The sequence below is a fragment of the Varanus komodoensis genome, unplaced genomic scaffold (assembly GCF_004798865.1).
Source record: "Varanus komodoensis strain SLA01 unplaced genomic scaffold, ASM479886v1 scaffold18_3, whole genome shotgun sequence".
Lineage (NCBI taxonomy): Eukaryota > Metazoa > Chordata > Lepidosauria > Squamata > Varanidae > Varanus > Varanus komodoensis.
The window spans coordinates 1,810,464-1,834,674 of record NW_025335549.1 but is presented as its reverse complement, the minus strand read 5'-3'; the positions used below and the strand labels follow the sequence as shown (position 1 = coordinate 1,834,674).

Below are 24,211 nucleotides of genomic sequence, written 5' to 3'. Positions count from 1 at the left end.
GTCTGCAAGTGGGCAACCCTATGCTCAGGTTCAATTTGCCCGAATCACCTCCACTTCAGTCTCTCGAGGACTGTTGGGCAAATTCCATAGCCGAGTGCTCCCCGACTCCTGCAATTTCCCCATCTGCACCAATCCAGCAGTCATCACATACGCAAGCAGGAATGGGCCGTACAAGAAGCAGCAAGATGATCCTTGAGGACTCCTGGTGACTCAGACACCTCTCGTTCACCCCTCCCTGTGGGTGTGAATCGGGGCCTCCCCCTGCATGGCTCTTCTGAGGACAGGAGTCAGGTTTAAGGTGCGGAGGAGATCGCTTGAGGATGAAACGGCACCTCCTGTTCTTGCACTTGCTGTTTCATTCTCTGGCAAAGCTTCGAGGACGTGTATGGTAATTAGCCATAGTGCTTTCAGCTGTCTCTAGTCCCCGTTTTGCTCTCTGTTCCAGCTTTCAAAGATGGACAGTGACAGGCCTTTTCTCTGGTAGAGCTTTTAGTTTCGGGGGGGGGACGGGACTTCCCAGGAGGCAGCAGCCTCCATGTTAGAAATCATTTGTGGCGTTTGCCGCTGAAACCTTCCAGATAAGTGGCAGATAAGCTGTGGAGCCTTCCACAGGTCTCTTCAAGTGCAAAGCGCTGTCCCAGAGGGGATCTTCATACACTTGCTTGCTGCACTGGCTCTGGTGTGAATTGCCATTACGACTATGTGAAGGAGAGCCCAGTATGGGTTAAAATCCCTTCTGCTTCAGTGAGAGACGTATCAGAAAAGACCTGCTCCTGGCCTCCCTTCACATGCAGCGGTTGCCCTTAGATTCTCCTTTAAGATGAAGGTCTTCTTTATCGTGGTCCTCGGGGGATTCGTGGCAGCCCCTCGTCTCTTCCCTTCTCTCAATCAATGAATAACTCTCCAGTGAGGAAAGGGCAGAAGCGAAGGATAACAGAAGTGACTTTGCTGGGAGAGGGAGATGTGAGGTCTTTCTGCCATTGTCAAGCAAGGTTCAGCTACAGAGCTCAAATACCAGGTTGTGGAGTGTAAAAGCAATTGCATATTTACAGTCTATTCGAAGGAACTACCTGGAGATGTGGCATACTATGTTGGATGCCCATATTTCTCCCTGGTGTATTAGAGCAGATTTTGTATCACATTCTCCACAGCAGAAAGTGAAATAGCCATTTTGCATGGGCTTAGTACTTTAAGCACCAGTGCTTACACATAAGAAACTCAATGAAGGGTTCTTCTGAGTAAATACACATACGATAGTTTGATGCCAGCTTATCAACCATAAGGGCTACAATGGGCTTCTTGCTTCACCCACAAGCCACTTCTGAGAATTCACATTTGCTTATATCAGCAATCTTCCTTCTAGCCCTTTGCCATTGCAAGCATTTTTTTTTTAAAGAACTATCTAATGATGGCCCTTCTACTTGCCCTGTTCTGACTATTACCTATTTAAATCCAGACCCCAGGAACTGAGATTTGCTTTAAATTAATCTTTATTTTCAATAATTGCCAGAAGTATGGTCACATATGGCCTTAACCCAAATTTCCAGGAGAATTTGGTTGCCTCTACTTTGAAAGCCCCTTCATGGATCACTGCCTTGTCATGGTGAAGGGGTTTGCGTAGCACAATGAAGCGATGAGCTATGCCGTGCAGGGCCACCCAAGACGGACAGGTCGTAGCAGAGCGCTCTGACAAAACGTGATCCACTGGAGAAGGAAGTGGCAACCCACTTCAGTATCCTTGCCATGAAAACCCCATGGACAGTACCATGTTGTCCATGAGGTTGTGATGGGTTGGATGCAACTTCACAACTAACAACAACAACTTTGGAAGCATGTGAAGAAAATTGAGGGAAGCAGGGATACCAGCCAGTAAAATGTCTCGGGATATTTCTATGGATCCTCTGCATTGGTGCATGCAGTTAAAGCCCTTTTATCAAAGGTGGTGGGAAGCCATCCATATTTGTCTTTAGAAGAATGATCTCTACATTACTTCTATTTGCTGTAACAGAATCATTTTGCCTGCTACTTCAATGAAACACCTTTGCAGGTGAACTGCTTACATTAAAATACTCTGCCAAAATGCTTTGCAGCTTGTTTCATCCTAATCCATTGGATTCCACCCGCCGCCCCATACCTTGGACAAGGTATTGTGTCATTTGCTGAGAAATGGTTCCTCAGCTTTTCTGCTGATAACAAAATAAAGAGAAATGTCAGGGTTTTCTCTGGGAGGTAAACAACTTTGCCAGGCCCCAGCTAAACATGGGGAGGGAGTGTGCGGGATAGTGAAGGAAACAGCTGTTGCATCTCTTTGAAATAACACTGGTTCTGTCTTCCAAATTAGCAAACTTTTAAAAAGGGTTAAAAAACAAAGAGACTACTGGTTATAAATACTCCATGCTTTCATCATCTGTAGAGGGAAAAGGAAAATCAGTGTGAGGCTTCAAAAGCCACTAAGCGATCAAGGAATACATTTTGTGTGCAATTATCTAAGCCAAACACAGCAAAGAAAGAAACAAAAGATTACAACTAGATCAGGAAGGGGGATTAACTAGAAGGCAACTATGAGATCTTTTTGAGATCCACAGGGGTAAAAATCATTCATTTAGTAATGCAGGGAAGCGAGATGAAGCAATCCACTGCAAGTTGAGTGCTGTGAGTTGAAGGATCTTTTCTGGTCGAAACATGCACAGGATTGTGTCAAAGCAAGTCAGGTAAGGGATATCAGAATTACTTTGGTCTGGAACAGCCAGTGTACTGGCCCTGTGCTTAATTTACTGACACATGGTCCAAAGCTTAAACAGGAATGCTTCATAGGGCATGGCTGACTGACTGAAAGCAGAAGGTAACCATTAACGGGGAATCATCGGGAAGGCGGCCAGTGACAAGCGGGGTCCCCCAGGGCTCTGTCCTGGGGCCAATCCTGTTTAATCTTTTCATTAACGACATGGAAGAAGGGGTGAACAGTCTGCTGATCAAATTCGCAGGCAACACTAAAACTGGAGCAGTGGCCACAACTGAGGAGCATGTACTCCAGATCCAAAAGGGTCTGGACAGACTATGGAAGTGGGCAGGAGACAACAGGATGGCGTTCAATGTGGATAAGTGCAAGGTCTTGCACTTGGGGCATAGGAATAGCTGTCATAAGTACAGGTTAGGTGACAAGTGGCTGGAGAGCAGCACTTGTGAAAGGGTACTGGTTAACTGCAGGCTAAACATGAGTCAGCAGTGTGATGCGGTGGTCAAGAGGGCGAACACCAATCTTGGTTGCATAGCCAGAAGTGTGGCTTCTAGATCAAGAGAGGTGTTACTGCCACTCTGTACGACTCTGGTGTACCTCTAACTGGAGTATTGTGTTCAGTTTTGGGCCCCTCATTACAGAAAGGATATAGCCAGGTTGGAGTCAGTGCAGCGTAGGGCCACAAGGTTGGTGGCCAGTTTGCAGGGGATGTTGTATGAGGCGAAACTGAGGGAACTGGGTCTCTTCAGACTGGAGAAGAGGAGACTCAGAGGGGATATGTTGGCGACATACAGGTATGTGAGGAGATGTCACATGGATATGGGTAGAGACCCGTTCTCCCCTGCAGAGGAAGGCAGAATGCACTCCAACGGAGCAAAGCTCAGGGAGCCAAGGTTTCGTTTGGATGCCAGGAAGCACTTCCTGACAGTCAGGACCCCGAGGTCGTTGAGGCCCCATCGGTGTGGGTGTTCAAGGATAGGCTGGACGTCCACATGGTGGGCATGTCATGAACGGAGCCAGCTGGTGCCAGAGGTCAGACTAGATGGCCCGGGAGGACCCTTCTGACTCACTCTGTTTTCTATGTTTCTATAAGGAGAATGCAGAACCAAGAAGACAAGGCTGAAGAAACGAGTGAATGCCATCTACTGAATCTTGCGACAACTTACTTTGGTGCATTTGAACTTAAAGTGGATTGGGATGAGGCAAGACAGTTGGAGAGAACCCAAATGCAGAGTTTCCTTTATCTGCACTTTGAGACTTTCTAATGGATTCCTACTTGTTTGTTATTAAAGGAAGTATACAAGAAAGCCAACGCGGCTGGACTCCTGACCCGTTCCTGAAAAGAGGGAAAAGGATGAAGACCAGAAGGAGAAAAAGCTTCCCTTTCCTTACTTGGAGGGCATGTGATCCTAGTAAGCATCTGGCATGTTCTGGGATGGAGCTCCCCATCACCGTGTGAGATTCTCATGACATGGGAGAAGCTGACCTGATACAGCATCCCACGTGGATGTTCCTCAGTTCAGCCAGGCAGGGAGTACAACCAATTCCCTTAGTGGGGTCCAGCTCACGCCAGCCCGGTTGGTGAGCAAGAGGCAGATCTTTGCCTTCCTTGGAGCACTGAATTAGGGAGATGTACATGCTTAATTCAATCACCCCAACTTTATAACAGTCTTACAACTGGCTGGGGATTGGAGGAGCTGCTTCTGTTTAAACAAGCATAGCATTGCCCGATTGCCTGCCAGTGTTACAGGGCCAGCCCAAGAGACTTTGCTGCTTGGGTTGGCAGCTGCTGCTGGATTGGCAGTTGACACTTCCTTCAGGACAAGGTGTGTGGGATGCAGGGCTCCATCTCCTGATGGGTGAGGGCAGCTGGGAAGTTTGCAAGGGACAGCTGGGAGGCTCCTGAAGCTCCCCCTCCCCGAGTCTGTCATTGGAGGCAGTCTCTCTGTGTACTGGATGGGCTGGCCCTGAAATCTGATATGAAGTTATGACCAGCTCATCATTCAAGAAGGCTGGTTTTCCTGAGATCTCAAAGTGGTGGTTAGCTTGCACTCCATCCCGGCTCACATCATGCGAGCAGCAGCACACATTCCCTGGCTGACAGAGGTTTTTTTTTCTAAGGAGCTGATGCACCAGACTGATCCGGGCCTCTGATCTACTGGATGCAGGTGGTGAAAGATACACATGGCTGCGGAGAGTCCTGAGCTGTTGTCTGAAGCAGTTGTGCAGCCCTGGAGTTGCATTGCACCCAATATCCCCACATATTGCATCCCAACTCAGTGGGGATGGAGGCTGAGCTAGTCTTCTGAAACACAGGAAAGCCATCTTTGTGTTTTGGCCCTGCAAATGCTTTCTCTATGCCACAAAAGGTTCAGTGATACATTATCCCAGATTCCACACTGCCAGAGAACTGTAACATTTTAAAATGCAGACATTACTTAAGCTCAGTTTAATGATACTACTTAATAAAACATTAAACAGATGTTTACCTGCTGTTAAGAATTTGTGCCTTGTAGGCTGGCCAGCATGCATATTTTAAAAAAAATATTTAACATAGAATCTGGTGGAGAACTTCAAACAATTTGACAAAACTTTTATAAAGCCATCAACAGAGTTTTCTTTACCTTTTTTTTTAAAAATCATTTGATACGGATTGTTCACCCCTAGTGAGAGAAACACAAGGTCTGTATCTTTAGATCTTTCTAGTGAACTAAGAGTGCCACATCAATAACAGCTCCACAGCTGTAAATGAAAATTGATTCCAGATCTAACTCCTCATTTTCCATCTTCCTTTGCTACCAAAGAAAGAGCCAAAGAGCTGACAACAAATAGAAAGCACGCACCAGCCATGCGATATATGTCTTTTGTGACTAAGGCTCCAGGCCCCCATCTTTCCCAAAGAATTCTCAAACAAGAAACTGAACAGAGTATGGCCAACCTTTGGGAATTGCAAATGGAAGAGCCTCGGAAATAGCAGCTAACCTGGTTCCTTTGGTATCATGCAAGGGCAGGAAGGTCTTAGTATCTTACCAAAGGCTGGAGATGTTTGGGATGAGAACAAGATAGGAAGAACTAGGGATGGGCAAAGAGGCCATGGTCTAGTTCACTGAGATTTTCTGAACACTTCCTTGAAGTTTGGTCTGCCTGATTGGCATTCTTACATATAACCATCTTTTCTTCCTAGTCAGGAAAAATGTGTGTATGCTGATGGGAAAGATGCACATTTTCAGAAGTGTGTAACCCTTCCCATATTTTTTTAAATGTGTATTTTTCCATAGGCTAAAGTGTGAAAATACACACTTTAGGAAGATTTGTGCAAGTGTGCAAATATGTATTTTCAGAGTGCACATTGGCAGAAAGCACACATTTTCAAATGTCAAGGTAAGCTTGTAAAATTGCAAGAGAATTCCCCAAAATCCAGTCCTTTCTGCATTTACATTGGGGTTGCAAATGTGACATGTTTGCATGATCTGTGAACATAAATAAAGTCTTATTCATCCCTATCTTAAATACTTGAATCAGGATAACAAAGGCTCTGGAGCCCCTGGACTGAAGCATGATGCAAAGGAATTGCAAAGTTTATTAGGCTGCAGCTTGTTAACTGTCATGGTGGAAATGATATCCAAGGTACTAGACTGACACTGATAATGCATTGCAAATACAATAAAAGCTGTAATTGGCAGCTGAGAAAACAACGACTGAATGTCAAAAAGTGTTACCTGTTCATTATCTTCTTCATCACTGCTGAGTTTCAGATCATCTTCAAGCATTCTTGAAATAAAAAAGAGAGAGAGAGAGAGGGCAAAATTATGTAATATGTACTCCTTGTGAGGCCCTCAGGACTATGGCTGAGCTCCCCCGAGTCCAAAACCAAACATGGGTTAGGATTCCTAAGAAGGCAATTTTAGTGACCACATTCTACCATGTCCTATTGAAGTTTCTCATAGTATAACTTTTTTTTTTTTGATATCTATTAGTTCTTTGTGGGGGATAGCTTTGGATGGCCTTGCTTCCTATGCACACCCACATCAAACACACAAGATTGAAACAAGAAGTTTTCATAGAATTACGGAACTGCAGCATTGGACGGGGCCTACAAGGCCATCAAGTCCCACCACCCACTTGGTGCATGGCTCCAAGTGAAAGCATCCCTGACCGAGAGTTGTCCAACTGCCTGTTGAAGGCCTCCTGTGCAGGAGAGCCCATGGCCTCCCAGGGCCACTGGCTCCATTGCTGTAACACAACATGGTCAACACTTGCTTTTCTGCATTGAGAAAAAGGCACTTAACATTCAGCTCAGATGTCCAGAAGAAGGCTTGTTAAGTAGGGTAACTAAGGCCAGCCATACAATCAGTCTAAGGACAGTCTGAAACATTCTTCATTTGCTTTCGAAGGTTGGCATTTAAGGTAATAGTTACTGCTACTACCTCAATGAATATTCTAGCTCCCCTACTTTAGATGACTCTGCTTACTTTTAAAAAGTGCAAGAAAACACATTAATGGGTTTGTAAATCATCTGTCTTTCCCTGACCTCTGTTGCAGGGTGGTTCAGCTGTTACAAAATATCTAGACCTGAAACTACTGATCATTAACCTCTTAATCAATGACAGATGCCTCTGTCAAGTGTAAACCCATAAACATGTGACCGAGATTGGAGATATTTTTCTCCTAAAAGAAGAAACCGTCAGGAAGCATTAATCTTTAACCATTTGGAGTCCAGGTAAGGAACGGGTGCTTCCTCTCCACCATCTTTGCTTTCACAGTGGCATTAGTTGCCTGGGATGTTCATGACAAAGGATGATGGAACCTCTGTTTACCCTTGATTTTTATCAGCATGGTACATTACACTCTCCTCCAAGGGCCTTTAAGATTCAGTTACAAAAACAGCAGTCCTCTATCAGGCTGCATCAGAGTGATGATCAACATTAGCTTAATCCTGAATCCTTCCTTTAGAACCTGCACCTTTTCAATATGTAAAACCTCTGGTTTTTAAAAGGAAACCTTTAAGCAATCTGTCCTGTGTTATTAAAAACATAAAGATCTAAGGAGGAAAATGATTTCTTAAAAAAACTCGAGCCTAAAGGATTTTCTTTCTTCATTTGGCACACATTTTATTTTTATTCTCTTACATGTTAAACATCCTCACTTGACACACTTGGGTAGAAATAAACAGAGAGGTAAAGGAAATTGGAGATCAAACAAATGGAAAGAACAAAGGAGAAGAGTAAAGGATGATAAAACTGTGTACAGTGACTAACCTAAGCAGCGTCACCTAAAGTAGCTGATGAAGAGGGGCGCTTAGAGTAAAGCCCTGAGACACAACTCCGATGGCTCCAGTAAGCAAAATGCATGTTTACTGACCATGAAAGAGATCACAGGTAAATAAAGTACAGTTAAAAAGAAGGACAACTATTGGGACCACATTTCCAACAAACGAAATAGGCAGGTGCTCTAGTTTTGCTGCAAGAGGTTTATTAGGATTTCATGCGTTTCAAGGATATGAAGGGCATGTCAGTGGCTGGTCCAAGGCAGAAAGTGGATCAGTGTGTGCTTTGTTGCTATTCCTTTATTTATTTATTAGATTTATAGCCCACCTTTTTCTTTTTTAAAGAGCGTAAAGTGGCTTACATCGCTCATCCCCTGCTGCTCTTGCCCTGTGTGAGTGACTGGCCCAAAGTGGGCTCCATGGCTGAGTGGGGACTAGAACCCAAGTTGTCTGATCTGCCACCCCTCGCTCTTAACCACTGTACCACACAGGCTCTCAGGTTCATTGCTATACAGCAGAAGACTAAGGACGGAGCCCCTGAGGGTTTCATAGGGCATCGGATCAAGTGGGTTCAAAGGCACTGCTAGTACCCATCCTGTGGAGCGTTCTGTGGACTGAATGGGGATGCTGGACAAATGGGTCTCCCAACCTTTCCATCAGAGACTTCCCCTCTCTTTCTCTGTCAGCAACTTTGGTGTTTTCTATCCCAGTGGCACCAGATCTGCAGGCCTTCCGTTACTCCCCTGGGGCACCTGACTTACCCTTCTGCCCATGATCGGGCACACTGGTCAAAATGAACGTGAAAGAGAAGAAAACAATATGGAAAAGAGAAATGGAAAATGGACTGTATTAGTTTTGCATATGCAACATAGTTGCCCCCATGCAATATGAATGGGGCTACATGTATTCCATTTTTCAAACATTTAGAGAAGAATGTACACACTTAGTCCAGATGTCTTATTTTGGTATTTCTGGTTCAAGGACCCATAGCAACAAAACTGGCTAAGATCTCCTGGTGAGAGTCGATAATGACTATCTAGATGGACATGTGGTCTGCCTCATTTCAAAATTGCTCCTTGTTTTCTCTTCAGCCAGTCAGCTCACAATAAGTTTCAATTTCAACACATGGTGCTCAAGAACTTGGTATTGATAATCCTTGTGAAAACTATCTGTACAGCTTTGACTAAGTGGATGACCCCTCTCTAGTGAGGGATAGGCCACTGCATCATTAAGGTTTGGATAACATTGTCTAAACCAAAGGGGAGGCAGAACTATTTTTTCAAGAAGCCTACCTTCACCAGGACATAGGAAAGTCCCTGGTAAACAAAACAGACTCTCAGTCTATCTAGGCCAGTGGGGTCACCATGGACTGGCAGCAGCTCCCTAGCATTTCAGAAAGGGTATTTCCCCACCTTTCTCCAGCCCTACCTGGAGATACCTGGAACCCTCTGCATGGAGATCATGGTCTCCACCGTCCTCCCCTTTCAGGGGGTTGTGTCAGTAACTGCATGCTGACAGAGTGGACAGATCCCCAGATGAGCAGACCACCCCTTTTCTCTTTCTGCCACTTTTTCTTTGTCTGCTACCAGCATTGCCATGCTCCAATACGCCAAGCCTGTGATCTCTCTTTCAGCCCTCCTGTCTCTCCTCCCTGCCTGGACTGCTTTGGAAGGGACAGTGTGTTCCTGCCGGAGGTCTGAGCTGACCTCCGGTTGAGGACTGGCATGGGGCACTGTGGCTGCAAGTCACCCACCTCTGTCCTCAGCGAACTTCCAACTCAAGATCTCATCCTAGCATCAGCCCACCCGTTCATAAATGAAACCCATGGCTGTATTAAAGCAAAAGTGAAAGCAGGCAGTAAAGCTAAATCAAGAAGAAAAACAGGCAGCAGCAGAAAGCAGTCTGCAAAGATGTTAGGAATTCACTTCATTTTCTATTCTTCTCTGACCTACGTAGTTGACATTATTATTGAAAATACATGTACTTGTACGTCTTTTCATCCATTGCTGATACACCTGATCACTTTAGGGAAAAATGGAGCACAAGGAGGATCTTTGATCTCATTGGCCTATCCCACACCTTTCCAGTGAGGGCAGCCTGGTGCCCCGCAAGGTAGTTCCTAAATATCCTTGTGCACTTGCTCATTCAGAACATGCCAAAGGGAAGGAATGGCAAGGGATGGCTGGGTCCTCCGGGCAGACCTTTCTTTACACCCTGTTATGAAAGAGTGCCCCCCTTGAATTCCCAAGAAGGCATTTTGGAGGGCATCCATTCATAGGGGCCTCGTACGTCAAAGCAGCCTTGACGGCACTGAAGAACAACGTTGTACAGAGAGTCACTGCTTCCCCCATGTTACAAAGCGGACAAGAGAATATGCCACAGCCAATGACAAGTCAACAGAGGAAGTGGGGATAAATACGAGTTTCCTGGAGCCAAGCCCAGCTGTCTCTTCACTAGCCAGGCTGCCTCGTTAGCCCATCGGAATCTAGTGGATGAATGCACAGCTTTTTACTTTGTGGATGTTGCATGGTTTTCCGCCCAGAACTAGATATATTTGCAGTTCTTGGCTCAAAAGTCCTATCAAATGGATATTTTAGGGCAGAACACATAATGTGTATTTTCGGATTTTTAAAAAATGCATTTTCAAAATCCCCCAAAATGATGGAAAAAACTAGAAATGTACCCCACCCTCCATGGCTGCACTACTGGAAAGTTAACTCAGCCTTCCCCAACCTACTTTCTTCCAGCAGTTCTGGACTGCAACTTCCAGCATTCCTGACCATTGACCATGCTGAGTGTGGCTGATGAGAGCTGAAATCTAAAGCATACAGCCAGGATACCAGGATAGGGAAGTCTGCATAGGATTGTTTAATACATAGTACAGCATCATATATGTCTACATAGAAACAAGACATGTTGAATTCAGTGGCGCTTGCCAGGTCACTAGGTACAAGAGTGTAGCTGAAAAACCTCTTGCACTGACAAAACATGATAGAAACATAGAAACACAGAAGTAGAGAGAGTCAGAAGGTGTCTCCCAGGCCATCTAGTCTGACCCCCAGCTCTAGTCAGCTCCGCTCATGACATGCCCACCATGTGCCCTCCATGTGCCTATCCTTGAACACCCGCACCGATGGGGCCTCAACGACCCCTCGTGGAAGCCCATTCCACACCCTCGGGGTCCTGACTGTCAGGAAGTGCTTCCTGGCATCCAGATGGAACCTTGGCTTCCTGAGCTTTGCTCCACTGGAGCGTGTCCTGCCTTCCTCTGCAGGGGAAAACAGGTCTCCACCTACCTTCACCTTACACTTCCTCATGTACCTTGTCACCAACAGATCCCCCTGGAGTCTCTTCTCCAGGCTGAAAAGACCCAGCTCCCTCAGTCTCTGATCCCAGGTATGGAGCAGGGGCTCTTTGTTTAAGCATGCTCCTTACTACTAATAGAAACTGTGGATATCCAGTGCCATCTTAAAAGACGTCTGTGTAAGAGAGAAGGGGAGATGTCTCTTTGAAGATGGTATCTACTGAGACACATGCCCATAATGGAAAAACAAAAGGCTTCTTGCTTCAGAACAATTGCGTTTAGCTATATGCAAATTGGTGCAGATTTAATGGATTGGTAAAACAACTAAATGCATATGATTAATCGACTTAGTTTCAATTAACTGAGCGATAACTCTGAGTAGTACCACCACCATCAACATTTGGTCTTGCATTAAGGAACAACGTTCAGTGGCAGTTTAAGTTACCTGGAGAAGGGTAGCAAAGAGAATGCAGCTGCATTTCATGAAAATGTCAGACATGGTACAGCCAGATTTTTAGAGCATTTGTCAGATACGTTTGTATGTGTGTATGTTCTGTGTAGGAAACCCTCCCACCACTGATTTCCTTAAGGGATTTGATAATATGGTTGTGGGGGATGGCAAACCTCAGTTTTGGGAACTCAAAACAAATGGTAGAAAGATCTGGATGAAAAAGAGGGTCCTTTGTTTTAAAACATTCCCTCTCTACATAATGAAATTTGATAGTCACTCATTGGGCAAAATGTGCAAGTCATTTTTTAAATGCTTCCTCTGAGATTTTCCAAGAGTTATACTTTTTTTTAAATAATCTCAGGAGAATAGAAGGAATTTACAAGCATCAATTTAACTTGCTATTCAAGTCTCTTATTTAGTGTCACATACACACACACACACACACACAACTGTGATTCCACTTCCACTTCCATTTTTTTTTTGGCAGTGTTCCTCCTCCCAGCCCACTTTGTTATAATTTCTCCTTGGTTTTAATTATCTTTCTATTTTGGGACCACTATGATTCAGCAAGGAGAACCTGCACATGCAGACAGGTTCCATGCATGAAAGCGTGTCATGTGTGTGTGATTCCACTTCCAGGGTTTGGCATGCTGGATTGCACACAAAGTTTGTCTTTATTTATTTATTCATTTAATTCAACTCTCCCTTGGCTATCATTCAAGACCTCAAGGTGGCTTGAAGCAAAAAAGTAATAAAATTCAACTTCAAAAATACATCACATTAAATATTAGGAAGAGCTTTAAATAAGCCAAGTAAAACGAAACAAAAGGAAAGGAAAATCATCTGAAACAAATACCACAAGAACATCCATTTGGTTGGTTCAGTTCCCTCTCAAAAATAACCACAGATGAGATCCACCTTCTGTCTTTTTGCAGGGGCTTCCATAAAGCAGAGGTTGACACAGAGAGGGCCCTGTCTTGATTGCCCACCCATGTTACTAAGTTTAGCAGTAGGATAATAAATGGATTCTTCAAAGATACTCTTAAACATGGCAGGTAGATGCAGGCATTGGTAGTCCTTCCAAAAGCCTGGACCTGAAGCATTTAGTGTTTTGAAGAAATGACAGAGCTTTGAATCAAGCCCAGAAATGCATTGGTAACTGTTCTGCTTCTGCTTGGTTCCCTCTTCCATTACAAAACCTCCTCCAACTTTTTCGGAGCTCCACAGCCTCCCTGGGATGAGAAGCAAAGTTGTATGATGTGTGCGCTGGTGACCCTGCAGCAAAAACTGCTGGAAGGATTCCACCAGTAGTTTCCTATAGGCATTAAATACCATGAGTGAACCAGATGGAATTCAGTGGTACCTCCCAGGCCAGAGACTGCAGGACAGAGTAGAAATTCCTCAGTGCCACCTTCTGGAATTGACCAGTCAGCTCGGATCAGAGCCAGTGTAAAACTGTGCTTCCCCAAATCCAGAGGCATGGTTAGCTAGGTGATCCAAAAGGATTCTATGCTCAATCATATTGGAAACCCCTAAAAAGTTCAAGAGAATTAATAGCAATGCTCTCCCTAGGTCATTCTCTGGCATGAATCATGAATGAATCTGTCAGATCATGAATGAATATAAGTCAAGTTCTTCCAAATTTGGCCAGAACCTAGATTAGAATTGATTAAAAAAATCAGTATCCACCAAGAACTCCTAGATTTGAGAGGATCCCACCTATTTTAGAACGTTGCCAGAAATAGAAGGAAAGGTATACAGAGCAATATCTATAAGTCTGTAATTGTCGAGGATATAAGGAAGAGGTGGTAGGCCTTAGCCAAGGAGATGGTCAGTACAAATGTTTTAGCTGCATCCATCTCTGATTCTGTTAAAATATGGCCTTCAAGTTGGTGCAGATGGGAATAATTTAATCTTCATGGAACAAGGCAGTGAGCTTTTGAGGGACTCTGCTCTGGGGAGTGAAGGAGGTTCTTCATCATTTGGAAATGCTCTGCTGAGTAGCATTTGCTGACACAAGGACCACGGAGAAATGAGACTTCTTCACTGCCATCAGCATGAGGTAGGAGGCTGATAAAGGAGTTTAGAGGACAAAACCAGTGAAGGCTGGTAACCAGTGGTATCAGTGGCTCTATGTAACTTCTCCAGAGTTTAATCTGAACTTTAAAGGAGCTACCCATGGTATTGAAGCCATCCCACAGAGAAGTTCAGCATTATGAACTGCTTCTCTGAAGTTCAAAGTAAAGTTCAGAGTAAAATCTGGAGCAGATCTAAAGGCCCACTAACAATGGAACCTCTAGCCTTTATTGACCAAATTCAGGTCTTGAAATCAGGCCTAGAGACTTTCTACCAACCAGAGGTACTTTGTTCCACCAATGCTTGTATTGTCTACCAAGATGGACAATCTTATTCCCCATTACCAGCTAACTGGAGCAGATCAGAGTCTTCTGGTCTACCACTGATCTAGGGTCCCTCCTGTGGTTAAAGCTAAACATTGCTCTCATGAGTAGACTTACTCATTAAGCCAAGCCATTAACTTGACTTGTGCATTGCATGGCCAATTCTTAGTCTGAAAGATTAATTCTAAGTGAAGCAACTCCAATGAAGTTTAAGAAAGGCAAAGAAATGAATATTTTGTACCGGGACAGTGATCTGACACATCCTAGCCTCAGGAAACGCATCCACTGTCCTTTAAACTCTTTCCTCAGCAAATTGATGTGGGGTGGGAAGAGAAGATCTTGTGTTGCTAAGAAACACTCCATTTTGTGTTGTCACACTCAATCTACCTTAGCACCGTATCAGTAATTAGTGTAATTACGGCTGGTGAGAGGAAAGTAACCCCTGTGGTTATCTATTAGGTAACTCACAATCAGAGTCCACTGCATTACTCATCTCTCCATATCATCTCCTAATTTCAAAAGGATTAAGCAAAATGAATTCTTTTGGCAGGAGAATGTCTTTATCTAGATGGCCATTAATCCCCACATGTAAAATGCTCTTCCAGGCAACTAAAGCATTATGCTTCTGCTAAACGAATGGCAACCACAGCTCTTCTGATCAGGGATGGGGATTTTTTTTAAAATATGAATTTAGTATGAATGAGCCTAATCAGTTGCTCCTGACCAGCTACATCAGCTGAGGTGCACATATGCCTCCGTTTTCACTCATCTCTGAATTTGGTACATGCCAGGGAGACTTTTGTACTAAATAGATACATTAAGGAAAGCAGCATACAAAAATACATCAATTAAAGTCCTTGCAAAAATGCACATCTTGGGTAAAATTTGGCACACGACTGTGCACGACCTTTCAGGAATACAAAAATGCACAAGCATTTTCATACAGTCTTTTCAAAAAAATGGCAAACTGATGTGGAAAAGGCTGGAGAGCAGTTGGGAAAAAGGGTGAATGTTACAGAAAGTGAACCAGACACACAAGTCCATTTGTACCTGGACAGGTGTTTGTCTCTTCCCTTCACTGCAATAATTCAGAAAGGAGAGAGGATGATCCACTGCAGTGATCTGTGTTCCATCCACAAGATGGCTTTTGGAATGACATTCCTGCTGCTGGTGTTACAGTGAATCCCGGTTAATAGGGTGAGTGTCAGCATCCTCAGACTGATTGCTGCCAATCACAGAGAAAATTCATGGATGTCCGAAAACTGAGAAATATGACAGTGAATTCTGACACGAACCCAATAAGTTGGTAGCACTTCTTGGTGAACATCTAAAAAGGAGCACCACCTACAGAGGTAATTTCAGACATGTCCAAAATTCATCTGGAAATGCAAATGTCCACCAACTTCTGGACATTTACCATTTAAATATATATTATTTAAAGGCACTCCCCCACCCCAAGATGCATCTTTTGGGAATTTCTTTGAATGACCTGTGCAGAAGACACATTGTATTAGGCGGATGTTGTCGGTAATAGCTGTCCTCAAGCAACAAGGGGGAACTATTTTTCCATACTGCTTAACTCTAAAACAGAATTCACAGTGTTTGGTTTGGGTTTCTCCTTCCAGCTTTTCACATGACATTACAGCCTAACCTCATAGGATACACATGCAGGAACACTCCGTGTATCATGTGGAACTATTGGTTCAACAAACTCAGCACTGTCTGCACTGATTGCCAGTTGCTCTGGCAATTGTTTCAGCAAGGGTCATTTCCAGTTGTACAGGATATAAACTGGGGATTGAACCCAAGAACTTCTCTAGCCTTATTATGTCCTCCAGAACTCCTGACAAACAATAAAGATGTGGAGCCATCAGTCCGAAACATTTCCAAACAGAATTGAATTCCTGGTTAAAAATCCCCACTCCTCTTGCAGTGTGTTTTCTTCTAAGGTCTCTCAAGGCAGCAATGCCATTCATAACATGCTGTACCTTTGTGCATGTGAACATGGATGGGATTCTTAGGGGATCAAACAAAGCCACACGGAATTGCTGGGTCAGTAACAGGCATGTGGTCTGTACATTGGTAATATGTCATGTTGGCCAACAGCTGCAGGACCTTGGATAGCACCAAGGTTGGCCATGTGCTTCATCAGGCATTAGAACCCTTTGATAAAGGGTGGACAACTTGTTGCCCTCCATGTTTGGCCCTACAACTCCCATTTTCTCTCATTATCGGTACTGCTAGCTAAGTCTGATGGCAGATGTAGCCCAAAACATCTGGAAGGCTATAAGTTGTCCACTCTTGTTATAGACGTTCCTGCTACAGATGCTCCTGCTACAGGTCCTGTAGCATAGTTGTGGTTTCCTAGGATTGGGAATGTCTCAGAATACCCATTGTGATCCTCTCATACTCCCACCACTATCCTAGACAAGTGGGGCTGGGTAACTGTGTCCTTTATAGCAACTGGTCAAATGGAACAACCCAATGGAAAGTGAGCTTTTTCCCCAATCATAAACCCCTGACAGTGTTGTGCATGTATGTGAATTAAAGTATTTAATTCAGGAGAATATTTTATCCTGAATATGATAACTCTTCCAATAATTCTAGGATGCAGAAATATTTCTGTGATTATTTTTGTCGTGTTTGAACTCATGTTAGTTATTTTTAAGCTATTTTCCACAGCTGCCTCCTCTTCAATGATGCTGGAAGACTCTAGATATGGTCCCTATCGAACTCACTGAGTTTGGCCAGTGCATTGCTAGTAGAATCAGCACACTATGGATTACCATGTGCAATAGTAGTGGGTCTTGGACACAGAGGGCTGTTTCAAGCACAAGGAAATGGCTAGGGCAAGTATTTCAACATTTTCTTCAAACAGGAGATACTCCCTGACCCAAGCTATATTATAAGAACACTTTGGAGCCTTTTTGGTATCCAAATGGTTTGCCATATGTTCTGGAATGGAGAGTGGAAGATACTGGTCAAGAAATAGGCATTCCTAAAGATCTGTGGCTGGGTGGACCTAATTGTGCAATTGCCTGGAACCCAGACTAAGGTGACTCTTAATAACCCTTCTTTTTCCTTCCTAAACAGAGATGAAAGTTACAGCAATGCTATTTGCTTGCTTGTAACTGCTTTCTATGACAGATGAAACCTACAGTTTCTGATAGCCAAGGTTATTACATTAAAGGGGTGCAGGGAGAAGGAGGGGGAGAGAGAGAACTATTTTGTAAAGTGCTCAGAAAACTTTGGCTACTGGTTGGCATAGAAATGCCATAAATTTTCATCTACCTCACCCTCCTCATCAATGTGGGAACGCTGTGATGGCACTTTCTTAATTCTCTGTCTCACTATTGGACATTTTATTGACGCAGGCCATCAAACAGAATGGGAAAAACACCATGTTTTTGCCAGGGGGCAGGATGAAATTGGGTCTATAATGAGCTAAGATGAACAATGTGCACCGGAACATGATCGGCAAGATAACCATAAGTGGCTTTCGTTTTAACCTTTAATGCTGTTGAGTATACCACAATAATGCTGCCCCAGCAGGATTCTAGGCTGAACTGAGAGGTACCTCCCTGGGCATCCTAAATATTAAGCAGATATCTTGAACCCAGCCCAACTGAGCATTAAAAGCCCAGGTACCAAGAGGCCCAAGTGTGCATGGAGTCCGACAAGTACAATGTCCTTAATGAACTGTCTGCATTATCTGATTTATAACTCTCTTGCCAGGAGTCTCCCCAGGCTCTGAGACACCTAAGCTAGAAGCAGGCCTTCCTCTATCTTCTGGCAATTGAAGAAATATCTTTCAGGGCCTCCCTTCTGCATTTCCTGGAGATTCTCCCAGTGTCCACCTCCTTCAGCTTGCCCCCAGACCTTCCTCCATTCCCTACTACTCAATGCATTGTAGGTCTGGAAGTGCCAGCATTGAGCCTAAGAAGAAATACCACTGATTTCACAAGAATCACATGACTGAATCTGAGCACACCTGTTTAGATCTGCTGACTGGGGCCTCAGGAGTCCTCCTAGAGAGATCAGTCTGGATTTCTGGGCTTGGTATCACATACCTTGGGAATGCATTTAACATGGTATTTAACTAGGTAAGTTGTTCATAAGCCTCGAGTTCAATGCATGCATCCTGAACCTGAATATGGCAAATCGGCCCAGCTGCCCATTTGCAAAGCCCCCGTGGTGGGGCTCCATTGCTCCTTCTGCTCCTGCCTTTGTCCTATTCAGAACGCCCTAATCAGGCTTTTAGGGCATCATGGCATCCAACTTAAGTGATGTTGCAGCAGACTGATTCAAAAATATTACTGAAATAAAATTAGTAACATATATGCTGAGGTTCATCATGCAAAAGGCGGGGCTAGATGAATCACAAGTCAGAATTAAGATTGCTGGGAGAAATATCAACAACCTCAGATAAGCAGATGATACCACTCTAATGGCAGAAAGTGAAGAGGAACTAAAGAGCCTCTTGATGCAGGTGAAGGAGGAGAGTGCAAAAGTTGGCTTGAAACTCAACATTAAGAGAACTAAGACCATGGCATCCGGTCCTATCACCTCCTGGCAAAGAGATGGGGAAGAAATTGAGGTAGGGACAGATTTAATGTTTTTGGGTTCCAAGATCACCGCAAATGGGGGCTGCAGCCAAGAAATTAAAAGATGCTTGCTCCTTGGGAGGAAGCTATGGCAAATATAGACAGTATACTAAAAAGCAGAGACATCACCCAACAAAAGTGCGTATAGTCAAGGCTATGGTTTTCCCAGTTGCAATGTATGGCTGTGGAAGTTGGACCATAAGGAAGGCTGAGCATTGAAGAATTTAGGCCTTTGAGTTGTGGTGCTGGAGGAGACTCCTGAGGGTTCCTTGGATTGCAAAGAGATCAAACTAATCAATCTTAAAGGAAATCAACCCTGACTGTTCTGTAGAAAGTCAGATACTGAAGATGAAACTTAAATACTTTGGCCACTTAATGAGAAAAAATAACTCATTGGAGAAGACCCTGATGCTGGAAACAATTGATGACAAAAGAAGAAGGGGATGGCAGAGGATGAGAGGGCTAGATGGAGTCACTGGGGTGTTGGGTGTGGGCTTAGCTGGACTCCAAGGGATGGTGGAGGACAGGAGGGCCTGGAAGAGTGTTGTCCACAGGGTTGTGATGGGTCAGGCATGACTTTGTGACTAAGCAAAACATTCTGAGGTTACACAACACTTGCACACAGATTGTTGTGCATGTGCACTCAGTAGAGTCTCTCACATGCACACAAAGGTGTGAAAGTGCTTGTGAGAACCAGAGCTCCAGAGAAGAAGGAGAAGAGGAATTAATCATTGCCCCACCAACAGTACAAAGCTCTCACCCTCCTTCCCCAGATGTTTTGACTAGTGTAGAAACAGGTGGTGTTTTGCCGCAAGAGGGGGAGGCTGAGGCGCAGGAGCAAGACTCTTCGAGGGCAGATACAGGGTTGGATACTGATATGAAGTGTGAGAACAAATCTGATAAGCAGCAGGCTGAGGGGCTGCCTGACAGAGGATGCTTGTTCCCGCAGGTGCCCTCAAAGGCTGGGGCAGTTGGAGTCTCGATTAGAAGAAGGGCAACAAGCGTGTAGCCAGAGTGCCCCAGCTCTGGGGTTGTGCCCTTGGCGGGCTCATAAGCAAAGTGTGGGGTGACGTTAGTCAGAGTGAGAGGTCATCTTTCTATCCTGTGCATGTTCATGGTGGAGAATACTTTGTAGCTTTTGGTTTCATGATCCTTTTGTAGCTGTTTGGAATAAAGACGTTTGTAGCATTTGCTGGAGTAACTACTTTCGTTGGGAAGAGGCGCCTGACTCACGACACAGATATGCCTTAAAGAAAGCACTGATGTTTGAACATCTTCAATCTTTCAGCCTCTGCAGTGTAGCATTAAGAAAAATATTCACAACAGTGTATACTGGCAGAAGTTATATAAATTGTGGAAGAGGTTGTTGCATAGTCTTCAAGGTGTATTTGGGGGGTCTGATTCTGCCCATGAATGGACAACAGAACGAGAAATACTTGACCATGAAGTATACGTTGACCACACAGAGCAAATTTGTACTTTCCTGGTCTCTGACAAGTGCAGCCTGAGCAAAGTTTAATTCCTGCTTGCTCCAGAATGCATAGATTGTGTAGAATGGACACAGATTTTAATGGCAAAATTTCTTAGATGGAGTTGAGATGTTGAACAGGGATGACGGCATGGAAGAGAAGAGTGGAAAGTGGTCACTGAAGGTTTTCATGATGCCTTGTGTACATGGCTGAACTTCCTTGGCCTGGGCTGAGTATGTGGGTGCTTCTCACTGCTCTTACGTTGCCTGGGATTCAGGCAGTGCTGATTTCTGTTGCCTTGTTGCAATGCAACTGCTCTGATATACAGTGCTTTGACTTTAATTGATTTAAATTGTAACTAGTCAGTATGGATGCATTGTCTGCAACTGATAGCAAAATGATTTGGATATTAGTGGAAGGTTGGTTGGCTAAATGTGGGTATTTTTACAGACAGTTGCTCTAATTTATGCAAGGAATGTTCTTATATGTTTCTGGAAATGTTAATAGTATTTTTGTTAGCTTGTTAATGTGCATACACATGCTGTATTATTGAGAGTAGTCTCATATATCTAGATGGATAGCTATTACTCATATATATTTATGCATTATATTATGTACATATTTATATTAACACATTTATGTGTTAATGAGTTGTTTTCTGTTCTTGTGATCTACTGCACCTGAATTGGAAACAACAGGTACTTATATTGGATGATGGTAACAATCATCCCGAGTTGAAAGGGGCCTTGAGGTAGAACCTGGAGACCAGGGTTGGACCAGTTAGAAGCACTGGGCCAAATGGACCGATGGGCTGGCTCAATATGATGTGGTTTCACATGCAATTAGGGTCCCCATGGGTCTCGCTCATTCCTTTCTTTGATGGTCAGGTTTAAGGATGATGAAGAACCGCTCAAAGCTGGAAGAGCAGAAGCCGGGAAGTTGGCCACGAACCACTATTACCTTTGTAGCTGAATGAGCAACACTTACACAGCACACCTGGACAGTGTTCCCCCTTCACTGGGGTGAGATCTCTCGTATTTCATTAAATGGTCATCTTTATTACTGAGGGTGGTAGCCAATGCTCATCTTACCTAGAGGAAACTCACTGAAATAAAACATAGAAACAGAGTGAGTCAGAAGGGGCCTCCTGGGCCATCTAGTCTGACCCCTGGCTCCAGCCGGCTCCGCTCATGACATGCCTACCACGTGCATGTCCAGCCTATCCTTGAACACCCTCACCGATGGGGCTATAGTAACAATGAACAGCACTACAGTTAGTCATGGCTAACTTAAGTCCCTTTCATTTCAATAGATCTAATCTCAATAGGGCTAACATTGGATACAATTCAAATTTGCATCTAGTCATATGAATTCACACATACACATCTTGTGCAAAGTTGTGCCCATTTGCACGCCCATTTTATTGTGATGCATATTGTCTTTTTGGTGCTACTTAGCTGGCCATTCTATGTATAACTAATAATGCCAGACTGGAAAGAGAACAACATGGCTGAGGCTAAAGGAGGAGGACTTAAATAGATTTTATAGCATAATATGACCTAAGTAGAGTTCATATAGCAACTATAATAAGGGATAACTGCACATAAAGTATGACCACATCTCTCCCCATGTTTTATGTGTGTGTGTAGAGAGAGAGAGAGGAAGAGAGAGCAAAATGCTAACTAAAAACACATTTGTTTCACTTCTAGGTTTTTGTGCTTGATTGTGATGCTCGTTTTCCTTGGCAGTCTCCATAAATGTATTATTGCTTGATAACCTGATTGAAAAATTTGATCCTATTGTTTTATAAGGGGCTCCAGTCTGTCTGTGAGCATTTTACCCCTAAGTAACAGTACAGGGCTTGTATTTCCCCAGGCAGTTCAAACTTCCCTTTTTCCCGTTTTCTTTTTAGCTGTTGATGTATTTGGCTGCAACCCCAAGCTTGCATTGCCTGGAATCCAGGAGAATTTCCCTCAGCATGTTGAATTATGGTTCTGAAATAAATTCACAGTTCCTTCTGTGTAACTTAACCATGTTTCATGATATATTTAGCTCTTGCAGAAAGTTTGTTTACTCTGCAAAATTATAGCACATGAGCTCTTTTTTTAAAAAGAAAGAATGAAATGCCACCACATCTTGGCTTGTGGTTCAGAATAGCAAATTATTTCCCATGTCTTTTCAAAGACTGTTTTCATAGACCTCTGAAGTCTATTTAGTTGTCTGGCTAAATACTTGGTTACCTGAAGTATGCCGATGAAGGGGAAGCAGCAATAGCTAATTAGAGAAGAATTCTAATGAAAGAAAGCACTTCTGTGTAAAGCAAAACCGAACAGATACTGTATCTTTTCTTTAAATGGAAACATATAATTGTCAAGGAAGAAATCATATGCTGATCAGAGGAGACAAAACACAGACAACTGGCCACATGGTCCTTACTAATTTTGATGGATCAGGTGACCCACTATTTGTTATGTTGTTGTCAGCTAATTTTTGTGCATGCCAGTATTGGTTATGTTCACTCTTTCCTACCATGAAAATAAAAAATGCATAGAAGTATTCTATCAAATATGATATTTTTTCCAGTTTGAAGCTGCAGCTCTTCTTGAATGATTGTTTGTGGACCTCTTCCCATAGAATGGCAGCTCATCTCCTAACTGAAAAGAGAGCTTGACTGAGGTTTGCAGGTGAAGGGACTCAGGGTCTGTAGGGTCTTCAAATGACCCCCAAAGTGGCAGCAGCAGCGCCTTCCAGCTTCACCTGCTCAGTTGAAAGAACCGTGAAGGTATCTGGATGAGGATGAAAGCCTTGCTGTGCACCATTTATAAAGATGACCAAGATGATTTAACCCAGGCTTGGAACAAAGGTAAGGTAAAGGTTACCCCTTGACATTAAAGTCCAGTTATGTCTGACTCTAGAGGGCGGTGCTTGTCTCTGTTTCCTGGCCGAGGGAGCCAGCGTTTGTCTGCAGATAGTCTTCGTGGCCATGTGGCCGGCATGACTGAACACTGAGGTGCACGGAACGCTGTTACCTTCCCGCTGAAGTGGTACCTTTTTATCTACTTGCATTTGTATGCTTTCGAACTGCAAGGTTGGCAGGAGCTGGGACAGAGTACAGGAGTTCACCCTGTCTGTGGATTCGAACTGTCGACCTTTCGATCAACCAGCTCAGCGGTTTAACCCACTGTGCCACCGCATCCCTCAAAGATATAGATATAAGTGGTTCAAAAGCAAGTAGACATTGCCTTGGTGGGATGAGCCAAGAGAGGAAATGAACAACACCCTTCCCCACTCTCATGTTCTCATTGATTGTATATCCCCTGCCAAGGGAGATTCAGATTGGTTCAGAGTGATGCCACTCCAACACTTAAACAAATAGCAGGCTAACTTTTGGAAAGGCACACCAGGCAAGAAGGTGGAGCTGCTACAGCACCTGCTAAAAATACATATTTTTTAAAAAAGTAGGCCATGGGGGCTTCTGAAAGAGTGGCTCACCCAGAGATGCCTCAGAGCTTGTTGTGCCCTTGTTCCCAGCTTCAGGGAAATAATGGGTAGGTCCTTTCTCCAGGTATGCAATTCTTAATTAAAATGGATTAATTAAAGAGCGCCCTCTGGAGATGCCAAGTTATCCCATCTTTGGAAGAGATCCATTATGATTCAATGAAGCCTGTAGGTGCTGATGACATCAGCCAGGATCAGACAGAAAATTTTTCGGTAAGTGATAATACATAAATGTGGCAATTAAAAAAAAGAAATCTTTCCTGAAGCTCCCACTCCTCTACGCACACATCCTGGGTCTCTGTCATCAGAGGTCAGCCCTCGTTTTAAGGTCTGCTTGAAGCTGCCTTGTGCTCGAAGGGCTGTCCTGGCCACATCTCTGTGAAAGACAGGTATGCAGAAGACATGTTGTCCATTGACACCCAGCACCTGGATAACGGATCCAACACGCAGGGACATGGCTGACATGGCTGACGTCTTCCACAC

At 43.9% G+C, this 24,211-nt stretch overlaps 1 protein-coding gene across 1 annotated transcript in view; it reads right to left on the bottom strand.

Moving 5' to 3' along the window:
- The window catches only part of AFF2 (AF4/FMR2 family member 2), a 334,781-nt gene that overhangs the window by 100,691 nt on the left and 209,879 nt on the right, over nt 1-24,211 (bottom strand). The window contains exon 8 of the mRNA XM_044427153.1: nt 6,457-6,508. Within this exon, the coding sequence (XP_044283088.1) occupies nt 6,457-6,508 (52 nt within the window). The remainder of the gene's footprint in view (nt 1-6,456; nt 6,509-24,211) is intronic.